General features: G+C 36.7%; 1 protein-coding gene across 1 annotated transcript in view; it reads right to left on the bottom strand.

Moving 5' to 3' along the window:
• HEPHL1 (hephaestin like 1) overlaps positions 1–26,120 on the bottom strand; it is an 88,777-nt gene that overhangs the window by 48,567 nt on the left and 14,090 nt on the right. Inside the window, exons 2-4 of the mRNA XM_044666224.1 lie at positions 20,269–20,513; positions 8,170–8,382; positions 7,015–7,194 (exon numbers count right to left, since the gene is read on the bottom strand). Of these exons, the coding sequence (XP_044522159.1) occupies positions 7,015–7,194; positions 8,170–8,382; positions 20,269–20,513 (638 nt within the window). The remainder of the gene's footprint in view (positions 1–7,014; positions 7,195–8,169; positions 8,383–20,268; positions 20,514–26,120) is intronic.

Below are 26,120 nucleotides of genomic sequence, written 5' to 3'. Positions count from 1 at the left end.
ATGGAGAAAATGTAACTTTGAAGGAGATAAAGGTAGGATTGCAGAAAAAGGAATGCAATGTTTTTACAAAATTAAGAAATGAGAACCATGAAACAAGAATTATTGCCCCAGAAAAACTCAGCATACTCTATTTACTCTGTAGATATATTGTATGTAAATAGTTTATATGTGTGTGTGTGTTTTGTTTTCTTCCTTGTTAGAATGAAGAATATTTTGAGAATAGGGACTATGTTTTTGATCTTCTTCGTATTCCCAGAATTTGGAATACTGCTTGATACATCGTAAGTATTTAATAAATAAGGTGGATTAAGATGAAGAATAACAACAATAAAAATACAGAGACACTTTAGCTTCTCTTTCCCAAAGCAAAACAAAGCAGAATCCCAACTAAACTACAAAAGATATTATTTAGAACGCTACCCACATTCAGAGGAAGAACTGTAGGAGAGGAAACACAGAAGAAAATCAACTGCTTGAATACATGGGTTGATGAGGATATGATTGGGGATCGAAAGTACCACATCAATGCAACTATCAACAATTTGGAAATAGGTCTTGATTAATGACACATGTTAAAACTAATGGAAATGCATATCGGCCAGGGGAGGGGGAGAGGTCGGGGGGTAAAGGGGAAAGTAAAAGCATAATCATGTAACCATGTTAACTTTTCTAAAATATAAATATTAATAAATGTTTAAAAAAGATATTATTTTACTGAACTAGAAAAAAATAACAAAATTCACTTGGAAAAACAAAAGGTCAAGAATTCCAAAGGAACTAATGAAAAAAAAATGTAAAGGAAGGTGGTTTAGCAGAACCAGATTTTAAACTATATAATAAAGTAGTAATTATCAAACTATCTGCTACTGGCTAAGAAGCAGAAAAGGAGATCAATAGAACAAAATAGATATACAAAAAAAGTTGTAAAAAAATTAGAGTAAGCTTGCATTTTACAAAAGTAAAGATCCAAGGTTTGAGGATAAGAATTAATTATTTGGTAAAAAATATTTTGGGAAAACTGGAAAGCAGTCTAACAAAAACTAGATATAGAGCAATACATTATACCATTTACCAACATAAAATCAAAATGGATACATGATCTAGACATAAAGGGAGATACCATAAACAAATTGGAACAGAAAATATATTATTTATCAGATTTATAGATAGGAGAAGAATTTATGAATAATCAAGAGACAGAAAGCATTATAATATGTAAAGTGGATAACTTGAATACATTAAATTAATAAGGGTTGGTACAAATGAAACCAATGTGGCCAAATTAGAAGGAAAGAAGTAAGTTGCGGGGTAGGGATTTGTAGACAGTTTCTTAGATAGAGGTCTCATATTTGAAATATATGGAGAATTTTGTCAAATTTATAAGGATATGAGCCATTCCTCAATTGATAAATGGTCAAAAGATATGAATAGACTTTTTGAGTGAAAAAATCAAAGCTATATATAACTATATGGAAAATGTTCTACATCATTATAGGTTAGTGAAATGTCTCATCTCACACCTATCAAATTTGCCAAAATGATAAAAGGGCAAAATATCAAATGTTGGAGGGGATATGAAAAAATGGGGACATTAATACACTGTTGATGGAACTGTGAACTAATCCAAATATTTTGGAGAATAATTTAGAATTATACCCAGAGAGTTATGAAACTGCATATAACTTTTGACCCAGCAATACCACTGTTAGGTTTGTTTCCTAAGATGAGCAGGAAAGGAACTTATGAAGATGAAAAAAGGGGGAAAAACTTATCTGTTCCAAAATATTTATATCAGCTCTTTTTGTGGTAGCATAGAACTAGAAGGGATGTCCATCAATTGCGGAATGGCTAAATAAGTTGTGGCATATGATTTTAATGGAATACTACTGCACCATAAGAAACGAAGAATGGGCTAATTAAAAAAAACAACATGGAAAGGTTTTCATGAAGTTATAAAGAGTGAAATAAGCAGAACCAAGAGAACATTATATACAGCCATAGAAATATTGTTTGAAAAATGACTTATGTATGTCCATCTCCAAAGGAAGAATTGACAAATAGAAATAAGCAAGACATAGTTTTATATATACATGTCTTTTTGTCAAATGATGTCTTCTTTAATGAAAAAAAGGGAGGAATAAAGGAAGTTACCCAATTATTTTAATGTAACAAATAAAAAAAACTTTTTAAAAAACAGCAGACAAAATCTTGATCAGGAAATTCAAAGAAAAGTCATAGCAAGTCATTTTTTCAGACTGAGAGAGCAGAGAGAGCTCCACAGAGACTGGAAACAGGATGTGACTAGAAGCATGTTATATAGCACTGTTGTTGAGAGAGAGGGCATACAAAAATGCAAGAGGAAGTCCCAGATCCAGAAGAGAGGTACCTAAACTTGTATAAGATGCAGGTGTCAACTGGTTGTTTAGTTGTTCACTATCTAGTTCCAGGGGATAGATCCAAGGTGTTTCTAGCATCTGGAATAGTTGCTGGATCTTGGTTGTATGCTGAGCAAGAAGTAAGTTCAAAATAAGTAGTAGGTTGGTGACTTTGACCCCCAGGAGAAGAGTAAGTTCTCAGTTCCACCTTCTAGTCAACTCTGAAGCCTACAGAGAAACAACCAGGAAAGAATCACAGACCAAAGGGAAGTCTATGATTTTACCACTGAACCAAAAGGGCTTTCCAACTCTCTGACAATGGCTGATTTCAACATCAGTCTAATAAAATTCCTACCAGAGCAAGCATACGGGTCTGTACCTCTGACCCAAATCCAGGTCAAGAACTCACAGAGCACATAATAAAGGAGATAGCAATCAGACTTTTCCTTTGATCCATCCACCTTGAGAATACTGAAGGCAAGAAGTTTCCCAACCTGAATTGTCCCTGAAAGTCTGGAATATTATAACACTATCCCAAGAAAGTAGCAGTGGGAATGGCTTAGATAATCTCTAATCTTTCCCTAGCATAAAATCCCAAATCAGGAAGAAGCCTGGAGTAAGGTCAAAGAAAAAAAAGATCCCACCATAAAACTATTATGGTGACAGACACACTCAAGACACAAAAGAAGAAAAGAAAGATACTAAAACATCTAAATCATAGTCTTAAAGAAAAAGCATAGTTTGAATACAATTTCAAGTAGAATTTTGGAAGAGATTAAGCAAGAGGATTTTTTGAAAGTTAAAAATGTTTTTTAATATATATGAAATAAGGACACCAGGGGGAAAATGGAAAAGAAATCAATTGTGGAAGTAAGAATTGAAAAGGAATTAACTGCTTGACATAAAAGGTACAAAACTATGTTCAAACATCAAACTTTCTGAAAATTAGAATGGACCAAATAGGAACTAATGACATTATGAGACAACAAAAGATATTAAAACAACATCAAAAGGCTGGGAGAAAAATAGAAGAAAATTCAAGGTTTCTCATAGCAAAGCAGCTGACCTAGAAAACAAATTGAGGAGAGAAAATTTAAGAATCATAGGACTACCTAAAAGCCATGATCAAAAAAAAAAAGTCCAAACATCATATTTTAAGAAGTCACAGAGGGAAGCTAGGTAGCTCAGTGGATTGAAATCCAGGCCTAGAGATGAGAGGTCCTGGGTTCAAAATCTGGCCTCAGACATTTCCTTGCTGTCTGCCAAGTGCCAAGTCACTTAACTCCCACTGCATAGCCCTTAACATTCTTCTGCCCTGGAACCCATAAGCAGTATTGATTCTAAAATAGAAGGTAAATGTTTTTTTAAAGAAATCATAAAAGAAAATATCTCAGATCTCTTAGAATCAGAGGCAAACTAGATATAGAAAAAATCCATCAGTCACCTCATGAAAAAAACTTCAAAATGAAAACTACTAGAATATATTAGCCAAAATCCAGAGTTTCTAGGTCAGAGAAAAATGCAACAAACAGACAAAAAAAAAGAATTCAAGTATAAAGGAATCATAGTCAGGACCACACATGATTTAGTAGCTACTACCATAGAGGAGTGGAAAGCTTGGAATATCATAGTATGGAAAACAAAAGCTATATATGTTTACAACTAAGAATAACTTACCTAGATAAACTGAATATAATCCTATGAAGAGAAAATTAATTTTTGCTGAAATTGAGGACACTAAAACATAAGTTTCTTGTTTTATTTAATAGCTTTTGAAACTTATGAATGATCCATTCATTGAATGATGTGTTGAAACAAAATTTGCCGATAAAAATAAAATGACAAATGTAGACAGTCAGATTCTATGTATTACATTTATGGACAATTGCACAATAAAATCAGTAGTAAAAAAATCATATGATGAATTTCAGATAATAGTACTCCTGGAAACTAAAACTTTAGCAACTCAATTATTCCTGGGCAAAAGAAGAAATTGGAGGCAGATAGGTGACTCAATGGAAAGAGTAATGGGCCTGGAGTCAGGAAGACCTGAGTTCAAATCTGACTTCAGACATTTAAATAGCTATGTAACATTGGACAAATCATTTAACTTCTGTTTATCTTCATCCACCAGAGAAGGAAATGACAAATCATTCCAGTCTCTTTGCCAAGAAAATTCTATGGACAACATTGGTGTGCTATGGTCCACAGGGTCACAGAGAGTCAGAAGCAACTGAACTAGTGCACAACAAGAAGAAAAAAGAAAACATTACAAAGCAACAATAGATTTTTTCAATAATAATGATATAGATACATAATATAAAAATTCAGTGAAAACAGCACTCGGGAAATTTCAGTACACTAAAAACTTTTATTAATCAGCATTATAAGCAGAGAGAAAAAATAAATGGAATTTAAACTTAAAGAGAAGAAAAAATAAACAACAATTGAAATGAGAAATCCAAGGCTATTTTTAAAAATAACTAATGATTAGTTTTAAATGCCAAAATTTAAAAAAAGAGAGATTCCAATTAGGAAAAAATTGTGAACATTATTAAAGATTGATATATATACAGATTTATGTGAATAAATATGAGAAACTAAAAGAAATGGATGATTTTCTACAGAAGTGCAAAATGCACAAGCTAAACGAAATGTGGATAACCCAAACAGATCAGTCTTAGTAGGATAAATATATTACCAAGATTCCCTTCAGAAGGCACGACCCAGAAGTATTCACAAGTGAATGCTATCAAACTTTTGAAAAGGAAATAATACTTGTAACATAAAGACTATTTCAAAACAGAAAATGATGAAAGCTTTCCATGTCATTTATACACCAATATGATTTTGATTCTTAAACCTAACAAATACAAACCTAAGAAAAGAAACCATGTATCATTAGTGAATATTAAAATTAAGATATTAAGTAAAGTCTTTAAGCATAACATAGTGATAGTACCTAAAACATTATAAAGCACTTATAAATATAAGGATGGTAGGTATAAAGTTTATAAAACAATAAAGTAAAATAATCAACAAGAAAAATGTACTATACAATCATGTCATTGGCTATAGAGAAAAATTCTTGATCATTCATCTATATTAAAACATTTTAAAACTCCAGAAATAGAAGGATCTTTCCATAACATGATTTTATAGATATATTTATATGAATATATTTACACATATAAATATTCATATATTTAAGATCACAAGATAGGACTATATACAACGGAGCTTTTCCATGCGATCTAAGCTTTTCTGTTTTCAGAGGACCTTGCTAGATCTTAGGCTGCTGTCAGAGAGACTGGGAGAACCCAGAGTCACCTCTATGCCAGGATGAAGCATCAGAGGAGACTTTTACTAAAGGAAGTAGCATTAAGCATTCTTTACTGGCGAATGCCATCTTGTCCTCTAGAAAATTTATCTCACATCATATCCCATTGTCAGTAAATGTACTCAGGTTATTTAATCTAGAGAAGACTGGGGCTAAAGTTGAGGAATCATACTTTATCTCCAAATATTTAGAAGACTGTGAAATGAGTATTCAACTTGCTCTGTTTGACTCTAGCAGATAGAATTAGGAGCAGTCATTAGAAATTACAGAGAACCAAGTTTCCGCTTAAAGCAAGGAAAAATTTCCTAACAAAGAGAATTATCCAAAAGTGCAAAGAACTGGTTTGAATGGTAGAATAGGTTCCACCTCATGGAAGGACTTCAAGCAGAGGTTGGATGATGACTTGTCAGCAATATTGTAGACAGAATTCTCTCCCAGGTATAGGTTGGACTAAGTAGACATCCAGTTCTCTACTCCAAAATGGTGTCATTCTGTAATTCTTCCTTTGTTCTCTAAGTGTTTTATTGGTTAGAAGAAAGAGTATTGGACTTGGGAGTCAGGAAAAAAAGTTGAACCTTGGCTTTGCCGTTTGCCATGTATCCTGGGGTAGTCATTTATTTATTTGAAATTTTATTTTCTTATTCTGTGAAGGGAGAAGGTTGAACTAAATGATTTCTAAGGTTTCTTCCAGGTCTAACAGACACAATAATTCTGAATTCCTGCATTAGTACCTTCTAGCTTCATAACATTAGGCTAGTCACAATCTCTCTAATCTCTGATCAGTTTTTTCATGTGTGAAATGGGAACAAGAATATTAGCATCATCTGCTATCAAGAGGTTATTGTGAGAAAGTGTTTTACAAAGTTCAAGATGCAATATAAGCAAACTACCATTAATATGTTAAATATCACAGAATCTTCCAGCTGGAAGCGACCATAGATGTCATCTTGTCCAACCACTTCATTTTACAATTGAAGAAACTAAAGCAAAAAAAAACTCTTCTTTCAATCTTTTCTCAATAAGACAGCAGGTAGGGACAGCTAGATAGCATAATAGAGCACCAGGTCTGGTGTCAGGAGAACTTGGGTTCAAATTTGACCTTAGATGCTTTCTAGCAATGTGATACTTAACCCTTGATTGCCTAGCCCTTGCTGCTCTTCTAAGTTGGAATTGATACTAAGACAAAAGATAAGGGTTATGGGGGGAAATGACATCAAGTGCCTCAAGAACAAGAATCTTCCATAAAGCTAGGTACACAATAGGTACATAATAAATTTTTTTGTTGTTGAGAACACTCACCATGCATTTTGTTGCTCCTTTGAAAAACGGCATCATTCTTGTCAACTGTGCCAGGAGCACTGCAGAAATTCCTGATGTTTTCATCCAGGTACCAGCTTTGATTTTCATCAACCAGTGTGAACATCACTACAATTTCTTTATTGACATCAGTTCTGATTACTGGATTATTAGTCAGAATTCCTGCAGGACATGTATTTTAATTGTCAAGTCACAGTAGATGCTAACTAAATTAGGAAGTAATTTTTAGCACTAAATTCCCTCGATGGGGCTATTTGGTAAGCACTGAACTGTTTCAAGAAGCCATGGGCATTTCAACATAGAAATGATAATTTTAATAACAGCTTATATTTCTGTAGTCCATCATGGTTTACAACATACATCCAGGAATTCTGAAGGCACAAAGGGAAGACATTCCTTTGAGGATGACCTGTGTTGTATATTGTAGAGGGATTCCTCATTCAGGGGTAGATTTTATTACAGGGTTTCTGGAGTCCCTTACAATTCTGAAATTCTAAGATTCTGCAATCTAGAGACTGTTTTCCTTGACCTATTTCATGAAAGTGGGTATAGCTTAGGGAACAAGCCAAAAACTGAGACAAACTGAGAAATCATCTCCTGAAATGAAGTACTATTAATAGTCTTTGTCTGGAAATCACCACAATTTTAGGACTAAAAATCTTCTACCTGTTCCTAACCTTTGCGCTCAGAAAAAAAATAATTTAAAAAATCCACTAATCTGATCATTTTTTGTCCTACCAATGCCAAACACACTATTTATTTTGCTTAGTTGAATTTTTTTTTTTACTTTTGGGCCCTTTATGCATATAGATGTGGTCCAGACATATCCATTAAGGCAAAATTTCTCTGAAATAATTAGCCTAATAATAGGTCTTAAAAGATTGTAAATATTAGTCACCATCAACCTAATTTACTGCTCTCTTCCTCTTATATTCACATCATTATCCCTCTGAGGAATTTCCTTATCCTTGAAGGTTGCAGTATGAAAATAGGGAGCACATTTTACAGGTGACAAGGGACAGAAAGCACCAGAACCATGACTGTTACCCATACAAATTAGCGAAGTTTCCAAGAAGAGAGCCTCACCATGGGTCTCTTCTTTCAAGAAGAAACTCCCACGAAATCTTTAGTTCATACCTTTTTTACAAACCAGAAGCGGCCCTATCAACCCAGAGCATATGTCCTTTGGTGCATCAATGTGAGAATGGTAAACCCATGTCAGACAATTGGCATCCGCAAATGTAGGGGCATATTCTTCCCTTGCTGGCCAAACATAGGTATAATTTTTACCAGGAGCAACCATGTCATCATCTTTATTTTTCCCAGATGTTCCATCAGGATATAGAGCTCCTAGGAAGAAAAAGAAAAGTCAGCAATCACAGACTTAAAGCATGGAGGTAGTTTTCTATTTCTAAATTCTCTGTACTAGTCATGCAAATTAAACTCAATTCAAATATAAAGGCATTAATGACCCAGGACAATCCAGAGGAACTTAGGAGAAAAAAGGCTATCTACATCCAGAGAAAGTACTGTGGAACCAGAAATGCATTAGAAAAATATATGATTGATCATATAGTGTGATAGGGATGTGATTAGGGTTTTGATGTTAAAGGATCACTCTACTGTGAATATGAATAACGTGGAAATAGGTTTTGAACATGTATAACCCAGTGGAACTGCTTGTAAGCTTTGGGATTGGGGAGGAAAGAGTGGGAGGAGGGGATCATGAATCATGTAACCATGGGAAAATATTCTAAATTTAAAAAGGGAAAAAATAAAATAAAATAAAAACATCAAAATAACAAAATTAAAAAACTAAAATTAAACAAATAATAAATAAATAAAACAAATATAAAGGCATTGTATTGAATGTCTATTAAGCATAGGAGGCAGTGAGGTATCACAGTGGATAGAGTATCAGCCTGAGGTTAGGAAGACTCATCTTCCTGAGTTCAAATATGGCTTCAAACAGTTGTTTGACTCTGGACAAGTCACTTAACCCCATTTGCCTCAGTTTCCTCATCTATAAAATGAGTTGGTGAAGGAAATGACAAACTACTCCAGTATCTTTGCCAAGAAAACCCCAAATAGGGTAATGAAGACTCATATACAACTGGAATGACTGAACAAGAGCAACATGAAGATTAGGGACTAGACATAATTTCAATGGGACAGAGAACTCCCAGGTGAAGAAACTTACTTTAATAATGTTGGTCAGCATCTTCTCTGCAATTTATGGTCTTAGGGAGGTATGTAACCAAGTGCTTGAGTTTTGCCTGGGGTCACACTGTCAGGATACCTCAGGGGCAGAAGTTGAACTTTGATCTTCCTGATTTCTAGGCAAGTTCTCTACCCAATCACTACACCATTGTGCCTCTCCTTTTCCTATCTAGCATTATACAATCAGTATGGGAGTATATCAAAGAAATTATATGCACAGTCTATCATCCAGTTTTTCCAAGAGATAAGATTTATTTGAATAAGATAGTTAGAGAACAATTTAATTCAAGAATATTTATTAAGTCCTTACTACAGGCCGAGCACTCAAGCTACTGGGAGAGATACAAAGATAAGTCAAGCCATAGCTGTCTGCATGGAGCTTTAACATCCTGTAGTTTAGTGTACTAGGAAGCACATAATCAAATGCTAAATTAAAATGATCAAATGTCAAAATGTATAGAAGAAATGAGACCTTATAAAGTAGTCAAGAGAAGAAGAGTTCAAGGTGGGCTGATTCCATCTGAAGGCTTCATTGACTTTGAATCCTGGGTAGGGTGTGGAGAGGTGAAAAGGTAGACAGGCTGGGAAAAAAGCATCAGCATGGAATAGAATCAAGGATTCATGGCATTCAATCCCCAATGCCTTTGGAGATTGTTTCTGTGTTATTATTCCTCCTTCCTCTCTCTCTTAGGATTGATCTTTAGTTTCATTTAAGGCCCAGCCCAGAGTGCTCCTCTGACATGTTGGGGGCTTCCCTTTAGGTTTCTTGGCACTGTATGGTTGGTTGTTGCCCTTCAAACTCAAAGAGTACCAGTGACATTACTTGTGATGTCTTTTGACTTGGGCATAAATTGGATTTAAGTGAGGCAGAGTTGTACAAAATCATCATCAGCCTCACTCTGTCTTCCAGAGTCATGAACGTACAGTAGAAAGATGAAAGTTAATATGACTGGTGATGGGTCAGGATGCAGTGGATGACCTTGGCTTCTTCAATGTCTAACCAAGCTCTAAACAATCCACTATCTTGCTTTAGCTGCCTTCATGGCCATTGGAACAACTTGTTCTCATCTGCCCTTTCCACTAGGGGAAGTCTTCACATATCTGGGGTAGACACCTCCTTAATTTACTGATGGGTTTCAAGTCTTTGGTTTCCTTCCATGTGGTTTAGCCCTCCTACCCAGGTGGTTTACCAGGTCATGGCCACTGTACATGTTATAGCTTCTCAGAGTCATAATCAAGATATGGATATATCTTGGATAGCAGTGGACACCAAGGAGGGCTCAGCATCCCTTCACACTAGAGATTCTAGTCTTCTCTGAACATCACACACACACATACACACACACACAAAATGGAATTGTCAGATGTCTATGGTTTATCCCCTGTTCATCACATGACCAGTCCACCTTTTTCAGCCACACATGTCTCTAATGACATTTTTTACAGTTTTCTTACATAATACTTCACTAGAAATATATACTGCAATAAATCAAACTCAGTCAATAAGGATCTTAGGTTTTTATTCAAAGATATTTCATTTTCCCAATTATATGTGATAATAACTTACAAACTACATTTTCTGAAATCATAAGATACAAATTATCTATCTCCCTTCTTCCCTTCCCTCCTCTTAGAAAGAGTAATTGGATCTAAGTTATATAGGTATTATCATGCAAAATATCCTTCCCTATTGGTTGTTGATGTTAGAGAATATTCATATAAAACCAAAACCCCAAAATAAAACCATAAATAAATTTGTGAAAGATAGTATGCTTTGATCTGCATCTGACTCCAACAATTCTTTCTCTGGAGGTGGATAGCTTTCTTTGTCATTAGTCCTTTAGAATATTCCTGAACATTGTATTGCTAAGAGTAACTAAGTCTCTCACAAATGATCATCATACAGTCTTGCTGTGACTGTGTACAAGGTTATCCCAATTCTGCTTATTTTGCTCTGCATCAGTTCATGTAGGTCTTTTCCAGTTCTTTCTGAAATCATCCTGTTCATCATTTCTTACAACACAATCATATCACCAACATATGCCACAATTTGTTCAGCCATTCCTTAATCAATGGATATACCCTCAGTTTCCAGTTTTTGCCACAAAAAAAGAGCTGCTATAAATATTTTTGTACAAGTAGATCATTTCTCATTTTTATTTTTTATTTTATTTTTTCATTTTCCATGGTTACATGATTCTTCTTGTCTCTCTCCCCTCTTCCTTCTCTGATCCCAGAGTTGACAAGCAATTCCACTGGGTTTTATATATATATAAAATCACTCAAATCCTATTTCTATATTATTCATTTTTGTAATAGAGTAATCCTTTAAAACCAAAACCCCAAATCATATACCCAAATATACGAGGGATAAATTATATATTTTCTCCTGGATTTCTACTCCCATAGTTCTTTCTCTAGATGTGGATAGCATTCTTTCTCATAAATCCCTCAGAACTGTCCTTGATCATTACATTGCTTCTTTCTCATTTTTGAAGATCTCTTTGCTCTTCAAACTCCATAGTGATATTATAGGATCAAAGGGTATACACAATTTTATAGCTCATTGCAATTTGCATCTTATTAAACATTTATTATAGACCAGGAACAATACCAAGCTCTGGAGAATATAAACAATGGCAAAAAAAATGGTCCCTATCCTCAAGGAACTCACATTCTGGTGGAAGAAACAAATTCCAAAAAACTGTACATGCAAGACCTATTCATGGCCACCATGCAATTCTCTATTGCCCTCTGGGTGCCCGTCCACCTTAATTCAATGAATACTCTGCCTCACAGTCATCCCAGAAGATGATGTTTTAAACGATGACCTTTTGTTAAGGGCAGCGAGGTAGCATGGTAGATAGAGTCCCAGGCCTGGAATTGGAAGGACTTGGGTTCAAATCTGGTCTCAGACACTTCCTAGCTGTGTGACCCTGGGAAAGTCTCTTAACTTGGGTTTGCCTAGTCCTTGTCCTTCTATCTTAGAGTTGTTACTGAGACAGAAAGTAAGCATTTAAAAAAAAGAGAAAAATGACCTTTTGTCACAAAGAGAATTTTGGGCTTATTAAAAGTGTCATTTTTTTTAAATGGCTACCCAAGGTAACCATTATAAATATAGGATCTGCTCTTCTATGAAGTAGAAGCTGCTATTAGTTGCTAACCAGAATACTGGAAAATGAAATCATATTCCTTAACATTTTAATAGAATTACACTTATAGAATTTTGAGGATGGGTCCAGGCTAACCTAGTCAACCTTCACTCTTTTTCCTACTGTTTCTGACTCTCCTAATTTCACCACTATGACACTGCTGCCTTTTTACTCTATAACTTTCTTTAGTGTCCGAATCCCTGTCACCTTGAAATTGCAGTAATTTGCCATTTCCTTCTCCAGCTCATTTTTTAAAAGAGAAACTGAGGCAAACAGAAATAAGTGACTGGTCCAAGGTCACACAGATAGTAAGTGTCTGAGTCCAAATTTGAACTCAGGTAGTTGAGTCTTCCTGACTGCAAGCTTGGTGCTCTGTCTTCTACACTACTTAACTGGTACATAGTACGTGCTTATTAAATGCATATTGCTTAACTACCTTAGAGCTGCCGAATTTTGCCAATATCCAATCCTCATTAATCAAATGAATATTGAGCCTCTCCTCAGCAAGTTAAGTGTAAGCAGACCTGCAACATGACTATATCTTAATGCAGAAATTACTCCGTACCAAGCAGCATCTAAAAATCAAAGTGCTGCCTTCCATTATGGTTAAACCATATAAAACTCTAAGTTGCCCCAAGCCATCTATGGACACATAACAGAAACCTTGAACAATTCTCTTTTCTTGGAGATGCTCACATTTAGTAGGTCAAGCCCAAGGTGTGACTATAAAGTAACAAAACTGTTTCTGTAATAAATAAACATACCAGACCATACCAGACAGTCAGGTCAGCAGGTGGTATGTATAATCTAACACTGATAGGACTGCTGGAGATTATTTTGGAACACATTCCAAGAAGGTGCCTTCAGATCCAGACTCCTTTGAAAATCCTCCAAGGCAAAGGAATTTAATCCTTTGAGGGTTAAATGAATTTTAGAAAAGCCTGAGTCTCACTCAGAGTTAATTCTGATGAATTGTGGGGTCAGAGGGAAGGAACCCATATAAATCACATAATTTCTGGCCGGAAAGAGGTGTAACCATAAAGTATTTATAGCCATTTTCTTGAATGGCTCATAAAGTAATTCTAAAGGCAATTTTTTTTAAATTTCCCCAACTATTGATAGGTAAAGAGAGACTGACTACAACCCGAATGGGAAGTGGGGGCAACTATATGTTCAGACAAAATTAATAAATAATAATGACAATAAACAATAATGACAAAAAACATGACTCACATTCATATACCACTTTAAGAATTATAAAACACATTATTCTTTTCTGTGAAGTAAATGGGTCAAGAATTATCATTCTTATTTTGAAGAAAGGAAACTGAAGCACAAGGCAGAACTAGAAAATGGCACATTACTGGGGTTGGGGGGACTGGGTGGCACACCAGGGTTGGAGTTGTCAGGAAGGTCTGGGTTCAGATCTGACCTCAAACACTTCCCAGCTGTGTGACCCTACCCCAGTGATGGTGAACCTCTTAGAGATGGAGTGCCAGGCCCCACTCCAGACCAAGTGCTGTGTTGGCCCCCCTCCAGAGACCACATGCAGAGCCCCCCACCCCTTACCCCACACAGGGGAGGAAGGAAGTGCTCCCATTGGGCTGCTGAGAGGAGGGACTGGTGAAGAGAGGAATGTTCTCAGTGAATGTAGAGAGAAAGGAGTGACTGCAGCCCTCTGCCTCCCTCCAACTCTGCTGGCCCATTTCTCCACCCCACCCACCACCGTGTGCCCCCACTGGGCTGCTGGGCAGAGGAATGGGGGATGTGAAAAAAATGTTGTCAGGCATGATGGAGAGGGGGAGGGGAGCAGCTCTTCCTGAGTCCCTCTGCCTTTCTAGTGATGAATTAGGGTGGGGGAGGGTAGCCAAGCACCCACAAAGAGCACTCTGCAAGCCATGTTTGGCACCCATGCCATAGGTTCACCATCACTGCCCTAGTCATTATCACTCTTCTGCTTTAAAACCAGTACTTAAAGGGGGCAGCTGGGTAGCTCAGTGGATTGAGAGCCAGGCCTAGAGATGGAAGGTCCTAGTTTCAAAATCCGGCCTCAGACACTTCCCAGCTGTGTGACCCTGGGCAAGTCACTTGACCCCCATTGCCTAGCCCTTACCACTCTTCTGCCTTGGAGCCAATACACAGTATTGACTTCAAGACAGAAGGTAAGAGTTTTAAAAAAATAGTACTTAATATTTCTTCTAAGACAGAGGTAAGGTTTTTTTTTTAATCTATTACATTGAAGGTACTATGAAAATATATAGAATGAAACATTCCTTGCTTTTAAGGAATATATTTTTACTAAGAAAATATAATATTTAAATATGTATATATATATTTATATATGTATGCATATATAAATATATATATATATAAATGTATCTAAATTCCTCTCCTTTCATTTATTCCTCAACCCTTTGCAATATGGCTTCCAGTCTCATCACTCAATCAAACCTGGCTTCTCAAAGTTACCAATAATCTCTTAATTGCCAAATCTGGTGTTTTTTTTCCTCAGTCCTAATCCATCTACCCCTATCTGCTGTGTTGGACATTATTGACTGCCCTCCCCTCCTGTATAGTCTTTCCCCTCTGGGTTTTCATGGCACTGTTCTCTCCCTGGTTCACCTCCTACCTGTCTGACCACTATTCTCAGCCGCCTTTGTCAACTCATTATCTACATCGCTTGTCCAGAGTGAGGATGTGTTCCCCAGGGTTCTGTCCTAATCCCTCTTCTCTTCTCCCCTTCTACTCTATATTGGTAACTTCTATGGCTTCCATAGGTTTAACTGTCATCTTTATACAGACTTCCAGATCCTTAATTCCTAAATCGACATATCCAGTCCCAGGCTATCCTCTCTGGCTTCAGTCATGTGTCAGCAGTTGCTTATTAGACATTTCAAACTGAATGTCTCAAAGACATCCCAAGTGCTGTACACCTAAAACTGAACTCACTATCTTTCCTCTTAAACCTGTTCTTCTTCCAAACTTAACTATTTCAGCTGACACCTTGTCCTTTCAATTTTTCACATTCATAATCACAATTTTTCCCTTTCCCTCCCACCATATAACCAATCTTGTTGTTTCTGCCTTCAGAAAATCTTCTTATATCTTACCCCTTTTCTCCATTCACACAACTGTCACTCGGTTCAGGTTCTAATCACTTCTCATCTGGATTACTGCAGTAGTCTCCTAACTGGTCTCTCTACTGTGATATACAGAAATGAGTAGCCATTTTTTCTGGGGGTGCAAGTTAGCAGTTGCCACTTTGGAATACAGAACCTGGCAGAGCACCCAGGGCGTGTACCAGGGTGACAGTTAAGGACAGGGTATAAAAGGGGGTCCACAAACCCCAGGGAGCTTCACTTCTCTCTCTCATCTGGAGGGTTAGGGAGGAAGGTGGCTTGGGCCCAGGGTCAACCAGCTAGAAAGTGTCTGAGGCCAGACTTGAACCTAGGACCTCCCGTCTCTAGGCCTGGCTCTCAGTTCACTGAGCCACCCGGCTGCCCCTCTTTCATAGAATTTCAAAGTTGGAATTAATCAATCAATCCAAAGCATTTATAAAGGGCCTATTCTGTGCATAAAATATTGGTAGGAACTTGGGATGCAGAGAAGCACATGTGAGATACACATGAAATAGTTCTGCATATCAAAGACTTTATTTACAATATATCAAGGAATATTAAATAAATATATGTATCTATCAAATATATACAAAAGAAATCTAAGGTATTTGTATGAGGGGGATCCTTAGAAGTGACTTCTATTTCCCTTTCCATTACATCTCCAAATACTATCAGTTGCAAAGTCTTGTAGATTCCATCTTCACCAAAGTTCCTACCAATATTTTATGCACAGAATAGGCCCTTTATAAATGCTTTTGATTGATTGATTAATTCCAACTTTGAAATTCTATGAAAGAGGGGCAGCCGGGTGGCTCAGTGGACTGAGAGCCAGGCCTAGAGACGGGAGGTCCTAGGTTCAAGTCTGGCCTCAGACACTTTCTAGCTGGTTGACCCTGGGCAAGTCCCTTAACCCCCATTGCTTAGCCCTTACATCTCTTCTGTCTTGGAGCCATATTGGCTCTAAGACAGAAGGTAAAGATTAAAAAAAAGTGTAAAAAAATTTTTTTAATTAAAAAAAAATCTATGAAGGATGACTCTGAACTTATGAATGTGTGTGAGTGGAAGGATGCTGGTACCCTCCACAGAAATAGATAAGTTTGGAGGAAGGGCATATTAAAGAGGAAAGAGAAGTTCCATTTTGGAGTCACTGACATTGAGATGGAGTATCTAGTTTGAGATGTCTCATAATGAAATGATGATGCAAAACCAGAGCTGAAGAGAGAGATTAGAGTTGGATGTATGGCATAAATCTGGGAGTCTTCTGCACAGAGTTAATTAAGCCCATATGAACTGGTGAGACTATTAAGAGAGAGGGTACAAAAAGAGAAGATGAAAGCCCAGGCAAAACCTTGGAGGACACCAGTGGTAAGGGTGAAGACATGTATAACGATTCATTCAACAAAGGGAACTGAAGAGCAATCCAACAGGTAGAAGAATCATAAAACAGTAGTATCATGAAAACACAAGGAAGAGAGAGCATTCTGGAAAAGAACCATCATTAATACATTCAAATACTTCCAAGAAATCAAGTAATAGGAGGACTAAGAAAAGGCAACAGATTTAACAACTAAAAAATCCTTGGTAACAATGGAGAGAGCAGTTTCAGTTAGATATTGAGGTCAAAGCCAGACTGAAATAAGTTGAGAAGTAAATAAAAAAATACTTACAATAAGTCTAGATTGTTTCTTTTAGAAGTTTGGTTATGGAAGGGAAGGAAGATAGACTGACAGGACCATAAATTAAGAAGATGGTAGGGTCAAATGAAGATTATTAAAGATGTGGGTGATTTGGGCATGTTTTCAGGCAATATGGAAGGAGCCAATGACTAAGGAGAAATTAAAAATTAGAATGAAGATTCAGAAGGCTGTCAGAGGAGATAAAGATAAAGTCAGTTAGGGAAGAAATAAAAGATTATTTGGTAAACAGGTAAGAGATTAAATAATACAAAAATGTAATGGAGTCAGGCCACTATATTGTATAACTTTGCTCAACAGCATTCAACAGTACACATTTAAACTCAGAGCTAGCTAGAAGTAGGCCAGGTTTGGTTTTGACAAAGCATGAATAGCTACGGGACAAGAGAGAAAAGCTTTCGAGAACATAGGTCAGTGTATAATTGAACCGGTTAACTCTTGAGTCAAAATTTTAAAGGGAGGAAATTGAGGCCAAGCCAGGGTGATAAACCAGCAGAGCAAGGAAGAGAAGATTTGATCAGGCTTCTAAATCTATAAAAGCCTAGTGACAACCTTCCCAAGGACCTGGCATTCACATTTAATGCCAGGCCTTTGCCTCATCCCAATGTTGGGTGATGTTGGGTGATGATGCACACACCCAGGATATTCCCTATATACCAATAACAACAATAATAACTTTAAAGAGCACTTTTAGATTTACAAAGTACTTTGTGAATATTATATTATTTTGTCCTCCCTAAAACCCTAGGAAGTAAGTGCTTTTATTTTACAAATAGAGAAAAGTATTTGCCCAGGGTTTTACAACTAATAAGCTTCCAAGGTTGTTAGAACTCAGGTCTTTCTGACCCCTGGGTCCAGCATTCTACCCACAACACCACCTAACTGCCTCAGACACACAAAATGTCCTAATGGTTGGGGCAGCTGGGTAGCTCAGTGGATTGAAAGCCAGGCCTAGAGACAGGAGGTCCTAGGTTCAAATCCGGCCTTAGACACTTCCCAGCTGTGTGACCCTGGGCAAGTCACTTGACCCCCATTGCCTACCCTTACCACTCTTCCACCTATAAGTCAATACACAGAAGTTAAGGGTTTAAAATTAAAAAAAAATGTCCTAATGGCAAGAGGATTGGTAATCTAGGTTTTAGTCCTTGACTGCACTATGGAGAGGAGAAGCTGAGTGGCTGAGGCCAAGGTCCTCAGGGGGAGCCTACAGATAAGAAACTGTGCATCTGATGCTGTAGTCTTTGGTGGAGGTCTGGCGATGAGTCTTAATCCCTAAGCCTCACAGTAAGATCTAACAATGAAACATTATCCCCGATTCATGGTAAAGGAGAGCTACTGTGCTGCTAAAGGGAGTTGGGGCAGACTACCAGTAGACTTCAGGGTTGTAGGAGTCATCTAAGCAAGGAAAATAATGTTATCATCTAGCCAAGGAAAATAATGGCATGGCCTGCTGCATTATTGTATTAGCATCTTGGGATGTGTTTCCCATTGCCAGAAAGTAATACAGATTGTATAATGTGCCTGGAATTATTTGTTCTCTTCTTCCAGGTCATAATGCAAAGGCGAAACCTGGGGCCAAAAAGCTGATGTTGCAATATTCCTTTGGCATTTAAAACTTTAATCTAAAAGCATTCCCTAATGGATGTTTTCACAAATGGTTTCAGATCCTGGGATGGATGGTTTCAGAAAACCTGGGAAGACTTCTATGAACTGATATTAAGTGAAGTCAGCAGAGCTAGGAGAATAATCCATAGTAACCACAATATTGTAAGGAAAATCAACTGTGAAAGATCTAGTTACAGATCAATAAAATGATCCACTATAAATCCAAAAGACACATAATATAAAATGCTATCTACATCGAGTTTGAGAACTGAAAGACTCAGAGTACAGATTAAATTATATTTTTTCCTATCATATTTTATCAGGGGGCAGTTGGAACCTGATTAATGTAGATATATGTTTTGCATGACTGTATATGTATAATGGGTCTTCTATTTCTTGCCTTCTCAATGGATAAAAGAAAGCAGAGGGGAAGAGAGAATGGGGAGCTAAAATTTAAAGTCAATTTAAATTTTAGAAAGAAAAGCAATTAAAAATAAAAACAGCCCTGAAGAATATAATTTAAATTCTTTTAGGAATGGAATTATTGCTGGACACTAACAGCTATGTTTCTGAAACTTAGGCACACACACACATATATATGCCCATGGGTTGCTTTGCCAATGTGTGGAAAGTAACAATAGACTGGCATGAAGCCTGAAGCAGAAAGGCTAGATATGAGCTTGTACCAGAAACCCAACATGGTTGGGGATTTCCAATAGTAATGTGGTCAACCAGTTATCTAGATAGCATATTGTCCAATATTATATTGATGGCACCACGGATAGAGTTCTGGACCTGAATCAGAAAGTTCTAAGTTCAAATTCAGCCTCACTTTCTAGCTCTCTAACTCTGGATAAATCACTTGATCTCTATCTCCTTCCAATTTTTTTCCTATAAAACAAGAATAATAATAGCACCTACTCCCAAGGGTTATTGCAATGATAGAACCAAATAAAATCTGAAAAGTCTTTTGAAAACATTAAAACACTATATAAATGTTGCCTACTGCTGCTGCTGCTGCTGCTGCTGCTGCTGCTGCTGCTGCTGCTGCTACTACTACTACTACTACTACTACTACTACTACTACTACTACTACTACTACTACTACTACACTAGTATCACCACCATTATTAGAAACCTTCATCAAGAAAGTTGTTGTGACTGTAAAACATTGATAACTTATGAGCCAGTGTGGCATCAAACTCCATCCCCAAAGGAAGAACTAGAATATATAGAGGATGGAGGGGAGGAAGGAAAGAAGGTAGGAGTGAAAGAGAAAAGGTAACAGAGTAAGGAAGAAGGGCAAGGAAGGAGCAGGGTGGAGAAGAATTAAGGGAAAGTCACAAATGAATTTTAATCATTTTACTATCAATCATGGTTACACGATTTAAAATGCATCAAACTGAAGAACACACAATTAGGTAATACGAAGGGACCAATCTTTACCTTCTGAATCTTTTTTGTAGAAAACTCCATGTGGATGTAGGGAATAAGGTCGAGAAGCAAAGTTCCTCAAATGAATGACAATCACATCATCTACTTCGGCCCTCAAAATGGGACCTAGGAAACCAAGCCAAGGAGGCTTGGGGATCTCTGTGGAATAGGTTCCATCTGTGTACTGTTTGTAAATAGCCTTTTTGTAAACATTTCCAATCCTGTTGGGTCCTCTTTCAAGAAACAAAGTTGCAAGCCTAAAATGAGAGGAAGAATATTTTAAGATTAACTTTTAAAAGCTCTGCCAAAAACAACAAACAATTATAATGTCAAGCTCAAAATCCTCTAAGGTCACTATGCCAGTTCTGCTCTTTGCATCCAAGAAGGCATCATAATATATCCTCCCACACCTTCCCTTACATCCAGCCATTTATTCCACTAATTGTTATTGCAAGGGCATGTTGGGAATACAGGAGAAATTTAAGACATGTCACTTGCCCTAAAAGAGCTTACAATCTAGAGGTAGGCACAGGTATCAAGTCAGAAATCAAGATGAGTTGGATGAATAAAGACCTCATGGAGAAGGTGATACTTGGGCTAAATCTTGAGAATCAGGTAGAATTTGAACAAGTAGAGAGGAGACATTCTAAGCAAAGAGCTCCAAATGAGCAAAAGGATGGAGGTAGAAGTAAACATGGAATGTACAAGGAACAGAGAATGGAGAAAAAGGTTGCTAGTAGGCAGTGGAGAAGTAAAGTCAAATAGTGAGAGAGAAATTTAGGTAAGTAAATTAGGGATAGATTATAGAGGAGTTTTTGTCAGGCTAACAAGTTTAAACTTTATCCTATAGGAAATGGGGAATCATTGAAAGTTTTGAGCAGGAAAATGATACTATCAGTTATATTTTAGAGAAATTAATTAGGAAAAGAGATTCATGGTGGATACAAAAGGATGACACTGAAGGTATAGAAACTAATTAGGAGTAATATTAGTATGAGATAACAAGGCCCATCTGATGGGCGCTGCTTGGTTGGCTATGATGGAAAATAAAAGGAGGAGCTAGATCATAGGATCCTAGATTTTAAACCTAAAAGGGACCCGAGAAGTCATCTCACACAAATGCCTCATTTCTGAGTCCTAGAGAGCGGAAGTGAATCGTTCAGTGTCACATAGGTAGCTGACCCAGGATTCTAGCCTAGATCTGCCTCTGAATCCTACAGTCTTTCCACCATACTGGGTCTGAGACATATTATTACGGAAGAGTTGACTGTATTTCATGACTTAATTTTCTGTTTTCAACCCTAGGTCTATGTTAATCACCATTCCTCTTGCTGTTGAAATCAGAAATTTCGGGGTTCTTTTTCCTTCTTCTTATATCTAATTAGTTGCCACATTCTGCTTGCTCCATTCGTTTTTATTTCCACTGTCACTGACTTCAGAAAAACCCTCATTACCAATTTTTATTGTTGTTATTTAGTCATTTTCAGTCATGTCCTACTCTTTGTGACCCCAATTAGGGTTTTCTTGGCAAGGATACTGGAGTGGATTGTAATTTCCTTTTCCAGCTCATTTTACAAGTGAGGAAACTGAAGCAAACAGGGTTAAGTGGTTTGTCCAGGATCACGCAGCAATTAAGTGTCTAAGACTAAATTCAAACACAGGTCTTCCTGACTCCAGGACCAATGCTCAATTCACTATGTCCGTTTAGCTGTCTGGAATATTTTGATTGTCTAATAGAAGTTTCTATCCCACTCTGCTCCCAGATCACACCAATACATCTTTCATATTTCTACCAAAATGATCTTCTATCTGCACAGGTTTATTCATGTTCATGGCTCCCTAATATCCATAAAGTTCTGCACCCTCCACGATCTTTCCTAGTCTTATTTTATACTTTTATCCTCCACTGACTTAATATTCCAGTCAAATTAGATTACTGCCCATAATAGAGAGTACCCCCTTTTTTTTGTTTGGATTGTCTGTTATAGGCTGATGTTCTCCCTCTCCCTACTCACCTATTGAATTTCTACCTAGTCTTTAATTACCAGTTCAAACTGCCTTTCCTCCACAAAGTCTTCCATAAACTTTCAAGTTAATTATGATCTTATTTCTCAAAAATAACATAGTTTTGGGGGCAGCTGGGTAGCTCAGTGGATTGAGAGTCAGGCCTAGAGTCGGGAGTTCCTAGATTCAAATCTGGCCTCAGACACTTCCCAGCTGTGTGACCCTGGGCAAGTCACTTAACCCCCATTGCCTAACCCTTACCAGTCTTTTGCCTTGGAGCCAATATACAGTATTGACTCCAAGATGAAAGGTAATGGTTTTTAGAAAAAAAATAATAACATAGTTTTTTACTTCTTTAAGGCATCTATTAGATAATATTTGTATATTTCAGCTCTCTGTATTTTGGAATTATCCCCCTACTGAACTGTAAACTCCATCAAGGAAGAGATGAATTTTTATCTAAACTCTGTGTGTATAAACACAGAGTATTCTGCTTCTAGTAGGTGCTTAATAAATTCTTGTTCAATAGAAAAACAAAGGAATGAATGAATTTGGGTATTTTTAAATGATCTTGGATAAGATAATTTTTATTCCTTTTCTACTCAGTGAAGGATGACTATAATATACTGAGACCAGTTCTTCATCACCTAATCACACATTGCTGCTGTTAAAAGGGAAGTTACTTCCTAGCTGTTGGGAGCCTGCACTGCCACCAGCAATGATAAACTTCCTAAGAAATAGTATAACTGCTCTTTTGAGGAAAAAAGGCAATTAATATTTATTTAAATTAAATTTTATTATATTTTTTTAAATACTCACCTTCTGTCTTAGAATCAGTACTAGGTACTGGTTCCAAGGCAAAAGAGCAGAAAGAGCCATGGAACTGGGCTTAAATGACTTGCTCAGGGTCACACAGGTAGGAAGTATCTGAGGCCAGATTTGAACCCAGGATCTTCTGTCTTTAGGCCTGACTCTCTATCCTCTGAGCCACCTAGCTTCCCTTCTCCTTTTTTGTAAATTTTCAATGAATAAAAAATGATTTTTGCTCCCTCCTATCCCCCACCATTGAAAAATATCTCATTTCTCCATCAACTTGTACAAGGTTTCTCTGAAACCATTCCCTTCATTAGTTCTTACAGCATAATAGTATTGCATTAAATTCATATACCACAATTTATTCAGCCACTCTCCAGTGGATGGGAACCTCCTTAGTTTCCGGTTCTTTGTCACCACAAAAAAGCTGCTATTAATATTATTGTACATATGGGTCCTTTTTTCTGTCTTTGATCTTTCATATAATAGCTTTTAAAATGTTTGAAGACAGCTCCTATGGTCTCCGCCTAAGTATTCTTTTCTTTAGATTAAACATCCTCAAGTATTCATGTGTCATAATATGGAGACCCCTCACCATTCTGGTCAATCACTTCTCAAAAAAATCCTGCAAGGTAGGTGCTATTATTATCACCATTTTATAGATGAGGAATCTGATGCCAAGGAATAGTAAGTAACTTGTCCAGATTACAAAGCAAAACACTTCCTGAAATAAGACTCAAATTCTTTCCTTCCTAACTTGAAGACCAGCCCTCTATCCACTCTGATATGCTGCTTTTCATGAATTCGAGTCACCAGGTCCAGATGAACTAATTCCTGAAATTTGAAAGAGGCAAAGATTGCCCTTATTTAGCCACTATCAGTATCTGGAAGACTGTGGGGAATGTGGAAAGTCCTTGAAAGACTAAGGAAAGGCAAATTTTGTCCCAATTTTCAAAAGAGAGAGAGAGAGAGAGAGAGAGAGAGAGAGAGAGAGAGAGAGAGAGAGAGAGAGAGAGAGAGAGAGAGAGAATGACATTTTTTTGAGCATGCCAGTGAGTTTGACCCCAATGCCTGTCAAAATTCTTGAACGTATTATTAAAGCTATGGCTAATGAATGCCTAAAAAAAAGAAACAAGGCTGACAAAAGAGCTAAGATGACTTCCTTAAAAAGTCACACTACTGACTTTATTTCCTCCTTTGTCAGGATTACTGGGAATAACATAGATAGAGTTTGCCTAGATTTTTAAAAGAAGTATTTGGAATAAATAGTTCATGCCATACTTCTATAAGGGATAAAGAGAGACTTAAGTCAATAAGATAGATGGATTTGGGACCTGGCTGAATGATTGGACAAAGAAAATAGTCATTCGTGGTTTAGTATTAATTGAAAACAAACCTGCATTGTTGAACACTTCAGTAAGCTAGTATTTATTAGGTTTAGCAGTGACTTAGATAAGGGCACAAATGGCTTGGGTTATCAAAATATGCAGGTGATCATAAATGGTAGAGATACCTACTGGAGAACTGAAGCAGGATCCTGAGAAGATCTTAACAGGCTAGAATTCTGGATTGAATCTAAAACTATAACATTTACCAAAAATGAATATAAAGTCTTAAATTTGGCCTCCAAATTTCACATCTATAATGTACAGTTAACATAATTAGAAATCACCCAGAAAAGATGTGCAAGTTTTAACAGATTCCCAGATTCAGTAAAACTCATAAAAATGATGACACTGTCAAGAAGCTAATGCAATCTTGGACTACATTAAAAGAGGAAGAGCTTCCAGGAATAAAAAGGTTTGATGGGATGATCAAATGAGTTAGCATAGGTACACTCTGCAAACATTAAAATGCCATATAAATGCTAGCTATTATTTTTCCAGCTCTGAAATCCTGTATTTTCATGATACTATGATTCTATAGTATATAATTTACAGTTTTAAGTCTTACGATATTCCTGTGAGGTAAAGAGAAGGTACTTATTATTCCTCCCATGTTTCTGAAGGGGACATAGACCATAAGGCATTTAAATGAAACAGCTACAAGGTGCAATGGATAGATTTCTGGATATGGAATCCCAAAGAACTCAGTTCAAATATGGCCTTAGACACTTATTTAGCCATATGACCCTGAGCAAATCATATAACAAATCTCAGCTTCCTCATTTGCAAAATGGGAATAATAACACTTACTTCCCAGGGTTGTTCTGGAGATCAAATGAGATAGCATATGTGAAGAAAGCACTTTGTAAACCTTAAAGCGCTATATGTATGTTAATTATTATTATTATTATTATTATTATTAGTAGTAGTAGTAGTAGTAGTAGTAGTAGTAGTAGTAGTAGTAGTAGTAGTAGTAGTAGTAGTAGTAGTAGTAGTATCATCCTCATTATCCCCCATGAGATCATACAGAAATTCAGCAGTGGCACCAGGAGTCAAGCTCAGGTCCCTTAACTCCCAGTTTATCACATAATATTCTGAATCTGATAAGACTATTGATGTTCAATTATTTATCTAAAAAATTATTTTTGAGCAACGAAATGATCTAGGACAATTCTGAGGGACCCATGAGAAAGAATGCTATCCATGGCTAGAGAAAGAACTGTGGCAGTAAAAATCCAGAAGAAACCGTGTGATTTGTTATTTGTTATACGGGTACATGATTTAAGGTTTTGGTTTTAAAGGATTGCTCTTTTACAAAAATGAATAATATGGAAATAGGTTCAAGTGATAATATATGTATATATGTATAATCCAGTGGAATTGCTTGTCAACTCCAGGATGGGGGAGGAATTAGGAGGGAGAAAACATGAATTATGTAACCGTGGGAAAATTTTAAAAATAAAAAATCTTTTTTGAGTAACTGTGATATAGTGATATGTAGAACTGATATGTAGAAGTGATAGAGTGATATAATTCTATATAGATTTACCCCAAAAGATCCAATCCCTGTTCTTAAAGACTTTGGTTTCTATGGAAGAAAAGATAGACTCAGAACAAGGAATGGATGTTGCCAAATGTTCAAATTACTTTTTCCCCTCTTTC

The sequence above is a fragment of the Gracilinanus agilis genome, chromosome 3 (assembly GCF_016433145.1).
Source record: "Gracilinanus agilis isolate LMUSP501 chromosome 3, AgileGrace, whole genome shotgun sequence".
In the NCBI taxonomy this organism is placed as follows: domain Eukaryota; kingdom Metazoa; phylum Chordata; class Mammalia; order Didelphimorphia; family Didelphidae; genus Gracilinanus; species Gracilinanus agilis.
Note: the sequence above shows the minus strand (reverse complement) of the source record. Positions and strands in the feature narration are given on the sequence as shown.